Genomic DNA, 14586 nt, shown 5'->3' on the forward strand with positions numbered 1-14586 from the left:
CCAATCGTAATTGAGTAAATATTAAACATCTATTACATAAAACAATTTTTTAATGTTAATTTAACTTATTTCGACCTGGAGACTATAATATAATTTCTATAGAATTTGCGGGTAGCTTTATGTATAAACCATTTCTAATCTCATAATTAAAGTTATTAAGCATTTTATTATTTATATGTATACAAAGTGACTTATTTCATATTGTTAGTTATTGTATCATAATGATATTTAAGAAAGCTTTAAATAACCGAAACTGTAGTTTTGAATGACTGTGCTCCTCTTTAAGAAATAAGCTGTCACCTATCTGTCAATTGATTTGATATTTACAAGCTGTTGAATGATTATAAGTCATTGACTGTAATTTTCGCAAAATTTAATGAATTATTTATTCCGTATATTAAATTTAACTTTTTAATTATCTAAATTAACCATACATAAATCGGTACTAAAATTTAGAGATATTTTGATCTAAACATACAATAGGAATTTGATTTGTTTAATATTACAATGTTTATGGCAGAGGTAAGTTGTTTTATTTTTACTTTTGACATCATTAAGGTACCATTTGTAAATATTTGTTAATTTTATACATAGGATAGCAAAGTTGATTGTGGGAGGTACACTACAAATTACAAATTTATACAGTTTGGACCATGGCACATTTCTTACGATCTTAGTTGTATTCTGCCAAGTGTTTGTTCAACAAAGATTGTATGTGAACGAGATGACGATCAGTACTGCCAGTTCTGTATGTAAGTGTAGACTGAATTTGAGAACATTTTAGAATGACAAAATGTACGTGAATAATGAGTTTTTTATTATTACAGTTATTGTAAGGAGTTAAGTATTCCGCATTTTCCGGATATGGTATTTCCAAAAAATATTCTTAGTTTAACGCACGAGAGTGGTGCTAGCATAAACTTTAACCCACTGGATGCTTTAAAGGAAGTATCAAGTAGAGTTCAGGCTATTGAAGTTGCCTGTGCTGATGCATGGTTAGAAACAAGGTAAGATTATATCAACTTGCAGTGGCATACCCTATGTATGTTTTAATAAAAAAATCTTACATTTTTTAATCTAAAGTAATGCTACCTTGCCCTTTCTATGTAAAAGAATTTCAGTTTTTAGGTAAGGAGAGATGGAGAGTAATTTTTACCCCATGAAAACACTTTTTTGTGGCAATTACTGTTATCATGACCTCTCCCTATTCTATGACATAAAGTTTCTTTAATACAATGCTATTTCTAAAGCATTAAAAGTAAAATAGATAATTAAATGTTAATAACTTATTTAATAATTGATTCTAAACTGCTGATAATAAAAAAACTACTATATTATATGGTCTCTGAGTTGTTGTGATATATCTGGTACAAGCAAAAGATACAGAAATCATCCACAAATAAAACTGCAAGGTGAATGGAAATAATAGGTCTTATGGATTTAGTAACTGTACACAATTTACAATAGCGATTGCTAGTATTATTACTTTTCTAAAAATATATTAACATTTCTATGAATTTTCTTTTCTAAATTTGATACTTGATAAATTTTATCTGAAAGAGAGATAAAATACAAGAAACTTTGCATTGTGTTTAACCCAAAAAGTGTTTTCTATATATTCCATCGTCCATATATTTACTTATGTGTGCTAATAAATAATTTTCTTTATTAAGACCAGATGCAGAAAAGAAGAAGCAAAACTTTGACTGGACATTTTCAACGGATTACAAAGGCACATTGAGTGATAATATTGTTGTAGAGCCTTCTGACGAAACAATCAATTTTGAATTGTTAAAACAAAAAGACCAAATTTTGTTTTATCATGATTTAACACTTTTTGAGGATGAGTTGCATGACCATGGAATTTCTAAGCTATCTGTTAAAATAGTATGTATTGTTTTAAAATGTTTATTCTATTTTACTTTTTTGATTTTTTTTTACCTTTTATGTAAAGCAAATGAGCTAAAATTATTGACAATTTTCTTTATTGTAATTTATTTGTATTACTTGTGTCTATTAAAATTGGGCTTTAACTAATTATATCAGGTAATGTGCAAATAAACAAAGCTTGGGATTTCTAAAGTATTAACTAATAATGGTACAAACTTACAAAATACTACAAATATAGAATTACACCTTTCTAAAAATAGAATTAAGATATTACTTTAAATCCATCTATGAGGAGAAGGTTATTCCTTCCTTTGTTTATTCTCTTTTTTTATTTATTCTTTTATACTATTGTTATTACTGTATGGCCAAGTCAAGGGTGTTTTATTTGGTAAAATTTATAGTGAGCAGTAGCAATCGTATATAATTAATTCACAAACTGTAAATTATATAAGATTGTATTCTGGGAAATGTACCTGCCACCTAGAATCACTGCTGGGCTAACACTTATTGATGTTCTGTCTTAATTATGAATGATCAATTTAATTTTCAAGTCAAACCATCACAAAAAAAACAAATGTGCGAAGTTTTGAATGTCAATCCAGTTATAATTTTTTCACATGATAGACATCACCAAAATATTAGGAACCTTTAAAAAAAAGATGGAGAAAGAAATTTGTTAAGTTGTTCTCAAGTCATGATATGACCAAGGCAAAGAAAAGTTATTTTTTATTTATGTATATTACATAATAAAAGATAGTTTATATGTATTTCAGAGAGTGATGCCCACATACTGGTATGTATTGCTAAGATACTTTTTACGTGTGGATGATGTTTTGGTAAGATCCCATGAGACCAGAATGTTTCATATGTTAAATACGAATTATGTTCTACGAGAATTTACTGCCAAAGAATCTACAGCGAGAGATTTAAATGTAAGTGTGGCTGTTTATGTTTATGATTTATATTATATTTTATCTTCATTATAGTAATCATAATATTGTATTACATGTAAAACATTATAAATATAATATTTCAACCTATGAATAGAAAGATACCCTTATTAAGTATTCACATTAAAGTGTAGAATGTATAAGGCATTAAAGAAAGATTTTTTCAGATGTATATTTTTATTTAAAATTTTTGTTATTATTTTAACATTGAATATAGATGTGTCTTAAAAAATTAAATAAACAATAATGGAAGTATCATCAGATTCAGTTTCTGATATAGTTGATTAATTGGTTTCCCAAAAAATATCTTCCAAATCATCAAAACAGAATTAGTGGCAGTATTTTTTGATTATAAGGCTGCATCTGTAAATTTACCGTCGTCAACAACCTCCAAGACTGGTCATCGTGGCGATCTTTGGGGGAGACCTAGGCCTTGCAGTGGGTTTCCATTGGCTGAAAAGAAGAAGAAGAAGAACCACCGCCCTCAAATATATGACGCATTACATTCATTATATTAATTTTTTTGCTTATGTTAAACAAAAGACCTTATTTATAACTGGATTACAATATCCTAATTTTGTTTATTTTGTAGTACCATGTTATAACCTATTTCATTAACTTATTTTTGTTTCAGATGCCTACAACACAAATGAAAGAAGCTGATGATGTTATACCATTTCTTCCTTTAAAACATAAAATAATGGAAAAATTAATAGTGAAATTTGAATCTTAAACTTTTATACAGATCTCAACAATGTGATTTAGGTTAAGCAATCAATAATTTTAAAATACATATTCCTTAGAGTTTTTGAAAGTGTTTGATTTTTACTTTTTAGTTTAAAGCCTTTATGTGAATCTAAATACATTATATTAGCAAATAACGTTACTATAGTGGTTAAAAAAATAGTTGATCAATTTCAAGTGTATGCAATTATTTTTGTGTATGCAATAATTGTTCGCAAGAATAATGTGAAGGCGGATTTTAATTCTTATTTGTATAATTCTCACTAAATAGTTGAAGGAATGTACACATAGTGTTTATCAAGGTTTTGGCTATAAGGTCAATAATCCTACATTGGCGTGTAATTATTCTGAAAAGTTCGATCTTTTTAATTCATTATTCAGCACATAGCATATAATAATTTAGGTTACATGTTGTAAATTAAGTAATTAGTTAAAATTTTAGCAATAAATTAAGAAAAGATTAAGTTTCGTCAGGTTGTTATTTTGGCTTTAACATATATATATATATATATAATAAGGATAAAACGGTGACCGTTTCTAGATCGAATTTCTTCATTTCTCAAGTATTAAAACGTACTTAGATATACGTTTTCAACAACAATTACTACGACCTAGTCAACGAAATTACTAGAAATAAATTCATACTGCATTTGTATGCGGTGAAGGAAGGAGCGTGTGGTATAACAGTGAAATTTCCTTGTCAAGCCTAACTTCTTCAAGAGGTGTGCGACTCCTGCAGGAGTTTTTTTTTTGGTCCCCGCTATTGGGAGCCTCTCGTACCCCTAATTTGTTGGGATCGGGTACTTTTGTTTTACAGTTTATAAATTTTCCACGATCTTTTTTATTTCTCTCTCTTCTTAGATGCATCTTATGTTCTTTCATTCGATATTTCTTACCACATTCCTTCATTCTTACCCTTTCGCTCTATAACCCCTTCCATTCATCCCTCATTACTCATTTACATTTTCTTTATTTTAAATTTTTATTTTATTTCTATATAAGATCATTATATTATCACATTATCTTACATTATTTTTATTGATTTTATGTATTTACATTTTTTCTTTTGTTTATATGTATTACTTTGCTTATTATTTTTCTACAGAATAACAGGAAGTCTTCATTTGTGTTTTTTCTTCTCTCATCATGGAGGCTATAGAGTCCTCCCTGATTTTTTCACCAGACCGGCACTCGTAGTCGAACCGGAGTCCCCCGAATGCGGGACGCTGGGCCACTAGGTGGATCACGGTCTGGTCCACGCCCGGTTCACAGAAGCACGAGGGGTCCTCCTTGAGCTTGAACCCGTGGAGGTACTCAGAGAACCCCCGTGCCCCGTGAAGAGCTAGACCAAGACCGTGTCCTCCTAGACAGTGCGGAGCACGCGGTAGGCTGAGATGGCGTCCGGGAAAAATATCCTATATATATTACTACTGCCACCACCTTATCCTCAATGCGGCTGCCGTCGGTATAAATTACCAGATCGGCAGCCGCGGTGGCAAGTCGGACTTCCTCCGCACTTTCCCCCAGACAGGAGAACTCCACACCAACTTGACCAGACTGCAGAAGCTAGGCTTGTGAAGATCGAATATCAGCTCATTTCTGGAAAGGCATAAGGGTTGACCATTTCAAATTTGTTCTGGTCGGTGAAGGTGAACGCTAAGCAGGTCAGTCCAGAGTGTATATCTCCAAGGATAACTAAGGACAAGCGAAGGGCCTATCACCCGTACGTGCAATTCGTGGAATGTTGTGTAGTGACGCCTTTGTAAAGCTCTGGAAATGTTATTATTAAATTACAAGGGAAAAATTAAAATGTTATAAAATAGTCGTCTTGTTTATCTAATCAAACCAAATACAATTAAAATAAATATGTTAGATACAACGCACAGCTTACGCATGTGTAAGATTTCTTGCCTATAATATATTTATGTGATGATTATATCATTTTTTTAAATAATTGTAGCATTGGATTTTCGTTACTGCAGCTAATTTAACCGAGTTTAACATTTAAAAAATATATTTAAAAATGCTGATTATCGCTTCTATTATTTTCATAATTATTCTGTATCATCATTGTAATATGATTATGCCAATGATTATCAGTTAATTTTAAGTAGGTATTGATTGATATTATTGTAAAATCAAGATTATTGATTACATATTTATTTTTAAGTAATCATTCAGTGTTATAAAGTCATGTGGAAAATGACGCTTTCAACACTTCTTTTCGGTGAGTTTGTGTTAGGTTATTGAAATAAAATAAACTAAAATTAAATCAAAATCTTAAATAATTTTTTTCTGCAAATTTTTCAATCTCTTAATGGAAAAACTTGAAATCTTAAAAACATGATATACAATGTGATTGGAATTGTGTAAGACATAAATGGGTTGAATATATAGCTCATTTGGTTTTAGCATTGGCCTGTCGCATTCTATTACAAAAATATACGTATTTATTTATACCCACACTTTTACACCTCTATCCATCCAGTATATAAAGGTTATTAATATTTTTAAATTTTCTTTTATAACAATTTTGTTCTCTTTTGTCGTATAAAATTTATTGAAACGTTTTTGTATAAAGTTTGCGCCAAACCAAAATATATAAAAATATTAAAAGATTTATCCAATTTATTTGCATATTTTATGACTTTGTCTTGTAATGGTTTTAGTAACAATATGCTTGGTACAATATGTGACTCCACAAATAGTCGTAAATTTACAAGTCAAAAACCTTTTAAGAATGCAACAAGGTTTGGGCGTGCCACACATTCTTAGAGTGGCTAAAGGAAACGAAGCGCTATTACGATTAGATAGAACATTAGAAAATTATCGGTCGTGTGAAATCACAACTCCGTCCGGTAAAACTTTCAATGTAAAATCACCTCAAAACAACAGGTACGTTAAATGTTGCTGTTAAAATGATTACGCTTTCTAACTCACATGAGACGCTAAATAAAAAAAAAAAACACTGGAATTTACTTCCAAAACTTAATTAATACAACTGCTTAACAAGTCCTTCTAATCACAACAACAACCGGCATCTTTCACAATTTATTAGAAGTCATTAGATATTTTTTAAATATTTCTGTTAAAACTAAACATTCCTCCATTTATGGTTCAAATGAAGAAGAAGTTCTTTTAATTTTAAATGTAGTTATGTTAGACACTGAAATTGTATGTTAAAGTACCATTTTAACAGTAGAGATAGCCTCATACACTTGATTTAGCGTGTAAGGAAACGGAAAAATTAAATTACTGTGTAATTTCGTTGCTTGATAGCAGTGCACAGCGCAGGACATTGGCAGAAGCTCTGGAGAAATTTATGGGAATATATACCTTAATCGATGTGTTTGTTTTGTGCATAACTTATTTTCCACCAATGGTTGTGGACATGAAATGTCTGTGGATTAGGAAGTTAGTAGGTACATTGTACAATCTATTTCCTAAGATAGGAGGCGTAAGACCAAAAGCCCGCCTCGCGGGAGTCTTGCTGTCAATGGCCCTATATGGTGTGGCCGTATGGTCACATCGTTTTAAGGGCGTTTGACACTGTAGGGATAACTCCTTAGCCTGCAGCGTTTGATACCAGCGATCATGCGAGGATACAAAACGGCATCCTATGAAGCTACCACGGTACACTGTGAGGGTGTCGAGAAATTTCTAGTTCTCCTTCGTGATGTGCATTGGTACATTACGGAGGGATAACAACGTATTGCGAGGGAAATTCCGAATACAACCACCGAGGGGTTTAAGTGGGTACGGATTGCACAAATCCTTCTCTTCCCCCAGATGGTAGATCATCCTGTGTACATTCAGAATATTATCCTCCGATATAAAAAAGGTTAAATAGATATTCATAAGGCGCATTCATGTAAGAAAAAGCAAATCTTTATCAAGAAAATGTTGTCAATGGTTAAAACTCAGTGTGTTGTCTAATGGTTAAATTTTGATGTACGGTTTTAATGTACCTAAAATTAATTATTATATAATACTTAAGTATATTAATAAACTGAATACATAAAAGTATTAAAAGTTTTATTTAGGTATTCGGAATGGAGCGACGGATGTGGTGTGAGAATACGAAATATCGCGGTAACTGACGAAGGTCGATGGCGTCTCACTGCCATTAGCGCAAATAATTCTATCACGGGTTGGACAGAATTATACGTCGAAGGTAAAATTTATATTGTATATCTAATACAATTAACTCAACAACTTATTTTTTTAATTCTAGACATGTGACATTATGAGATAGGAGTTCACAGTAAAATAGCTCGCCCATGAAAATGGCAACTTTGTATGACATTTTTGAAAATTTTCTCGCTTATCTCTATGATGGTCATATTAAGGTAATGACGTGAGGATGTTTCCAATTAGTCCAGTAATTACATCCGATACTGTACCTCTAAACTGGAACCGGAAGCAAGCAGAGTCTTAATTAATTACATTTTCTGAAGTAAGAGTTATAGCATATATATATACTGCACAAATGTTCTGTGTTTCTGTTTCGTGCACTAAGCACATTGTGTCAATAATATTGTTACAAAATAAAATACCCTTGTTCAATTTGTGTTTCCAATTTTATTGTAAACATAAATGGTTTTTAGTTACAAAATTTTAATTGAAAATAATTTGTATTTTGACTGGGTTAAAAAGTATATATTTCGTTCATAACATAATTTAAATTTTTATCCCTTCTAACGACACCAACAACGCGTTTTTGGTACGTAATCTTATAATGGAACTAATCTACCTAATTTGCTACTATGCTAATCTAATTTCGGCTGGGCTAGAAATAATTTAAAATTCAAGAGAAGTAGAAATACAACAAAACAAGTTTACTGTAACCGTTAGTATTATGTAAAACAATTTAAGCCAAAATAACTTCTGTGTTGAAGATCTAATCTAGTAATCGTAATTATAAGTCGATATCAAATGATGATAAAATGTATCGCAATTAAATACATTGTTGCATTTAAAGGTTGATCGATAATCATTTGGAATTTGTCACGTGACATGTATTTTAGTATATTTATGAAGAAGTACATTTTTGATTCTAGAATTGAAAGCATCATACACGGGTTCACCAATATCACTTAAAGACGGCGAAACAAAGGCCAAAATTGAATTGACTACATTGGAGAATTCATACTGTTTCGTGTCAAAACCTTTTGCCGAAAGTTCATTGGTACCCGGACATTGCAGCGTTATCCTTGATCGTACTACAAGAGCTATTCAAGGCAATTGGAATATTCTATTAGGTCTTCCTGGTCAAGTAACCGAATTGGAAACAAAGCGCCGTGTCACAGTTGAAAGTGAGTCTTCAGTTTTTTTTTGTAATGAAATTCAGCTGAAATTATAATTAAAAAAGTTATTTTGTTAGGACCTTTTTTAAATCGTATTTATTTATATATTTTTTAAACAATGCATAAGACTAGCTAAATAAAAATTAAATAAAGTAAACAATGTTTAAAAACGGGCAATGAAAAAAAATTATAGACACATAAACAGGTTAACTAAAAGTTTCTGACCTTATAAATTATTAATTAAAAATTAAGATTCCTTATAGTCAATGATAACAAAAATTTCCTCTTCTACATATTGAGTTAAACAAAGGTCAAGATTTATTAAACATTATCGCTATTTAAATTTTGACATTTATGACTTTAAAAATTTAATTGAACAGCAAAAATTCTACAATTGTAATATATATTTATTGAATTTAGCCACTTGTTACTTTATTTTGTAACATAAAATAAAAAAATACCTATATGATAAACCGACCTTAGGTCAATTTTATAATATTCTTATACAATAGATTCAAGTGTTTATTTAGTTTTATCACGCTATATGAGTAACAATATACACTTAATTTACGTTAACAACAGATTGAACTTTACTTAATACATGTAATTTATTTCATACTTCTGAAATTCAAAAAAGTAAATGTACGTTGCACTTATTGCAAACTTAATGCATTACTTAATTTATATTGCACTTAACGCAATAATTACATTCAATAAAGAAACATTAAAAGTTTTAGAAGTACAATTTAGTTAGTAAAAATTATATTCACATTCTCGAGTACTGATGCATCTAAAAGTTATGATAAAACACTCCTCCATGCTTCTATGAAGTAATATACAGGAATGTTTTTGTTTTGTGCGATAAACGTCGAATACGTGAGATCTGTTTATCAGTTACTATGCATTACAGCTATGCTGTATTCGTCGATTTGATTGAATAGAATATGCAAAACTCATTAGCCAATGATTATGAGGTAAGGATGTGTTCACATGGAATCTGTCCGTCTTTATTTGTCATTTGCACGATGTGGACTCGTGCTCTTAACTAACATTGATTAATCCTGGCTACTTCGATTTAATGAGTCTGAGCTGATTTCTATTTAGCCTGTGATTCGGAGTGTTCTTATAGAAAAGATGACGTTAAAAAAACTACTATATGTTCTTTCCACTTGCTTAATAAAATGTTATATTGAATCAGTCCGGTATAGTACATGTGTTCAGATTATATATAACTGTGTTTAAGATTTACATTTAATTTCTTAAAATCAAGAAGGCTAATTCCTCGGTAAAGATAATTGTTACTGTAAATATAAAAACTAGAAACGTAGTGATGTTATACTTTTATTATTACTATTTTAATTACTTAACATTTTAGCGGAACGACTGGACGTAGGATATATAAATGACAGAAGTGAAAATAAATTGCATTTATATTGTAACATTTTGCATACTACAAAGAACATAACGTTCTGTCGCTTCCAAAAAACGTCTGAATCTTTCGGTTATAATGTTGTGGATGGTTTAAGTGACGGACAGCACAGGTAATTTCATCAATCATATAAACATTTTTTTTTATAATTCAGGCATTAGTTTTATTATGTTTAAAAGGTAAAACAAGTTAACAGATGCATCCATAGTTTATCTGATGTTTTGTAATTAATTCGATTTAAGAATATACGATCAATAAGAGAAGATAAACAGTGGTGTTCATGTAAGATAAAATGTTATCAGGTTATAAAAACCAGGGTGACTAAAATAATCAGAAAATTTTCTTCACATTTGTCGATTTTTCTGTCTTATCGAAACGAACGTTTTGTCAGTCAATTTCATAAATGTCTATATTTCTTTGTTCTCTAGCTATTATGGAAAAGGATTTGCAATGAAACAATGCGGATTAACCTTAGAGAATCCTAAATCTAGCGACTACGGTACGTGGCGATGCTCTGTGGGTGTCCAATCCTGGGTTGGATCTAATATAAAATCGCAGACACCTATGCAGGCACTCATAAGTGTTGCGCCAAATACACGTAAGTAAATGTTCTTATTCCTAATGAGTGTGCGAAGTTTTATAGTTTTCATAATTTATTAAGGCTAATATAAAACTCATTCATTGTTCATTAGTTTTACATGACGATTTGGTTTCATTCTTTGAAATAATAAAGATAGAAATAAAATTAATTTATTCAATCATGGAAATTTTAACAAACTCTTATTGATCATCAGCTAATTTTTTTTTTAAAACCTTTTATTTTTGGCTCTACTTCGCAAAGTGTTAAAATTGTAATAGTAAATACTATTAAAGTTTTTCTATAGAAAGGACAAAGTGAATATTTCTGTTCTTAAAAACGGACAAATTTCGTTTACAGCTCTGATACATCCTGCTATTTTCTGGTTTTTTAATCAGCGGCATCCTATAATAAAGTAGATAACAAAAACCCGACGAAATAACGATATTCAAGGGGCTTTAATTTATCGTATCAATATTTCAATTTTCATTAATTGTTTTTTTTTTAATTGGTAATTAATACGAGTTTTGATTACTAGATGTAATAATTAATCGCGTTTTGTTAACATTCCTTTTGTAAGTGAATAAATTCTTTTGATTATAAGGTTTTTTTTTAATAGGAAATGCACGTTATTTATTTTGGTAAGCAAACTAACGCACGATAAACAATCGGGAATTTAGGTATTAAAAAGGAGAGAATTTCTTTGTCAACTTAAACATAATTAGCTCTCTTCCGTGGTTCTTCCTACTTCGGAGGGAAACGAAATATTAAGCGTGCGTTGAGAGGCAACCCATACCAGGTTCTCCATCAAAAGCCCGCTTAGGCCAAGTTAAGACTTTTATGAAGGCTCTCGATCTTATTATTTAGGCGGTGTGCCACATCTAATCCATAAAAACTGTAACTGGCACCACGGAAAACAATACCAATTATAAGTTATAAAAACAAACTTCAATATTTCATTCCCAATGACATTACCCATTGAAGATTTTTTTTATGATAAACACCACAGGTTCGAGACCCCACCGAGATTTAATAAATGGAAGGGGCCAGACGATATTTGTTCAACAGAATAAAACGTTTACTGTTATGTGCCGTGCAAAAATATCACTCGCTTACTGCTGGTTCCAACACCCCAATGGTACTCAATTCACACCTGGACCACTGGTCGATGAACAACAACTGTTTTGGTGAGATTGACCAAAAGTAAAATTTAAAAACACAAAGAGTATCAATTTAGAACAAAACTTAGAGCAAATTGATATATAACTTCTTCAGGGTAACTATCAGATATACAAATGTTTTCGTATGATATCGTTGACGCCGTCTTTGTTGGATTTTGCTCTTCATTAACCAAATTGAAACAGCTTAGGAACTAATATTGCGTAATTGACAATTTTAATTTAACTTAATTTTACAAAATACCTTTTTTATTGATTTACTTTGATTAATCCCTACTGATTCAAATTTTGCATCTTGATTAATGAAATAATTATGTAACACTTAATGCATTTGCTAGGTACACCGGGCAAAGTCTACAGTTAGGAGACTGTGGTATCACTTTCTCTTACGTTACATTAGAAGATGCCGGTAATTGGATTTGTCATATGGGTCCTAGGGATCAATGTGGAGAAGAATTAACGGACAACGTTCTGGTAAAAGTTACTGGCCCTCTAGCTTCTAATAAAAGAGAAATTGAAACGAGTGTTGGCGGTGTAGCAACCTTGCACTGTCACACTTCTAATGGAAACAAACCGTTGGAATATTGTAGATTCTTATCTCCAAACTTTATAGGTATAAGAATTGACGAGACTGTTACAGAAAATAGGTAAATCATATTAATGAAATATAATTTGAATATAACAGAATGTTGCACTAAAATTTAAAAAAAAACCTTTGTAGTAAAATCTTAGATCGCTTCTATTTCACACCAAATCGGAGTCTCGTTTATGGAGATTGTTCGTTAACTATAAATCCTGTTATCGACAAAGATGTAGGAGAATGGACTTGTGCAGCTCTGATCCATGATGAACCTTTAGAAGCAAGAGATTATGTAACTGTATACATTGTTGGTAAGTTTCTTAGACAATTTTAAAGCGGTATATAGTTTCTTAAATCAAAATTATAAATGAATGCTGCGCATCCCTATCAAGCCAGACGATTACTTCACTTAAGGGAATTTAGTCTAGAGTGGGTCTTACATTCTTTGATTGAATAATATTTACAATAATTATTGACTCTCTTCTCTACTTCCGTTCCGTTCTCTTTATTTTTGTTGGAACATTTAACTTCATTATTATAAAGTAAATTCAATTTTGCATATTATCAGGAGAGTTCGGTATGCAGCGAGATAATAGTTACATTTACTTCAAATACTTATAAATTTTAATAAGTTCTTTGAGAAATCTTTTAAAGTTCGCAAAGAGTATTTAACAAAAAAAAATTATGGTTATTATTTTATACGTTATATATAAGTTCTTTTTTATTTCTTTATCTATTTACTCTTTTTACAGTATGTTAAAACTGATTTAATGTTTTAAAAGCATTCTCCACTAGTCAACTCAGGTCCCACGCTAATCCACTCTTTTGTATTATCTCAAAATAAAGTTGTTTTTTTAAAAACTACGTATATGTAATGTGAAAATAGTCACTATGATAAGTAACTTTCGTTCTGCTATTGTCTATGTCTTTATTTTACGATGCAATCTATTCTGACAATGTAATGTTTGTGTGAATTTCGTAATTATTTTTTTGATTTATAGATGCGGCAGCACCTCTTTCCACCGCTAGTATTGTGGGCATGTCATTTGGTTTGTTTGTGTTGGTACTTGCTCTCGCAGCTGTGTTGTATTATAAAAACCGCCGACGGCTTCTACCTTGGAGGACATCTCCGACGTCTACCACTGGAGATAATTTCTCTATGAACACTCGTACCTCTAATGCTGAGTCAGCCACAAGTGATGAGACATAAACATGGCAAATTGTTAAAAAATAGAATAATTGATATCAATTACGTTGGTTGTTTTATTTTAATTAACTGCAAGATTTTACATTATTGTTTGTAATCGGCTTTTTTATTTTTAATACTTAACACGTATCATATTTTCAGATGTATCCAAGATCAATTAAATTAATTTCGAAGTTGTCTTTAATTACTTTTGATCGGTGATTATATTATATACATCAGTGTTTTTGCTTCTCGGTAATCAAACTCGCGAATTAATTGCAATAATAATATTAATGATGTTATTAATATAGTGACAATAATAACAGTGATAATCACGACGATAATGATGATGATAATAATTCATTGTTGTTTAGTCTATTCAACAGTCTATTCAACATTCGATCATTGGTGCATACCAGTTTGTAGTGGAGTGGGAAGTTTTTGACGCTATTCGGAAACGTTCGCTTTTCGTATTGAACCCCTGCTTAGAATATCTCGCATTATGCAGCTTGCATAAGAAACTGTTATATATTGTACATACTTCCAAGCTTTTGAGAAAGTATGCCCTATCGAGAGTAGTGCTTTAAAGTTCGAGCTGAGTATGACGTTTGGTACACCGAAGATATTGTGATCGGGCCGTGGCCGGTCAAGACTAACCGGTCGTGATATAATGTATTTGACCGTGAATTAACTAATTGGTATGTGTTCCATGTTTTCATGGATAGAGCTTTATTTGGAGTTTCGCT

General features: G+C 30.9%; 2 protein-coding genes across 2 annotated transcripts; both read left to right on the forward strand.

Moving 5' to 3' along the window:
- The first annotated feature begins 334 nt into the window (after positions 1-334).
- LOC137928851 (TIP41-like protein) lies at positions 335-3643 on the forward strand. Its single transcript, XM_068771843.1, has 6 exons — positions 335-522; positions 595-752; positions 828-1007; positions 1674-1887; positions 2664-2822; positions 3475-3643. The coding sequence occupies exons 1-6, from the start codon at positions 508-510 to the stop codon at positions 3571-3573; spliced, it is 825 nt and encodes a 274-aa protein (XP_068627944.1). The 5' UTR covers positions 335-507; the 3' UTR covers positions 3574-3643.
- A 2118-nt stretch (positions 3644-5761) lies between these two features.
- Positions 5762-13906, forward strand: LOC137928824 (uncharacterized). Its single transcript, XM_068771810.1, has 10 exons — positions 5762-5811; positions 6254-6479; positions 7628-7758; positions 8645-8899; positions 10266-10431; positions 10748-10917; positions 11906-12083; positions 12413-12721; positions 12796-12965; positions 13656-13906. The coding sequence occupies exons 1-10, from the start codon at positions 5778-5780 to the stop codon at positions 13862-13864; spliced, it is 1848 nt and encodes a 615-aa protein (XP_068627911.1). The 5' UTR covers positions 5762-5777; the 3' UTR covers positions 13865-13906.
- The last annotated feature ends 680 nt before the right edge of the window (positions 13907-14586 follow it).

Source organism: Battus philenor, unplaced genomic scaffold, assembly GCF_028537555.1.
Source record: "Battus philenor isolate CCGP_79_NKW_IND1 unplaced genomic scaffold, ilBatPhil1.0.hap1 SCAF_4, whole genome shotgun sequence".
NCBI lineage: Eukaryota > Metazoa > Arthropoda > Insecta > Lepidoptera > Papilionidae > Battus > Battus philenor.

Bases quoted from the DNA above. Each gene is read 5' to 3' on its own strand.
- LOC137928851 (XM_068771843.1), top strand. The intron at 1,008-1,673 runs GTAAGATTATAT...TTCTTTATTAAG, and splicing joins GATGCATGGTTAGAAACAAG to ACCAGATGCAGAAAAGAAGA. The intron at 1,888-2,663 runs GTATGTATTGTT...TATGTATTTCAG, and splicing joins CTAAGCTATCTGTTAAAATA to AGAGTGATGCCCACATACTG.
- LOC137928824 (XM_068771810.1), top strand. From the start codon at position 5,778: ATGTGGAAAATGACGCTTTCAACACTTCTTTTCG. The intron at 5,812-6,253 runs GTGAGTTTGTGT...TAATGGTTTTAG, and splicing joins GCTTTCAACACTTCTTTTCG to TAACAATATGCTTGGTACAA. The intron at 10,918-11,905 runs GTAAGTAAATGT...TAAACACCACAG, and splicing joins AAGTGTTGCGCCAAATACAC to GTTCGAGACCCCACCGAGAT.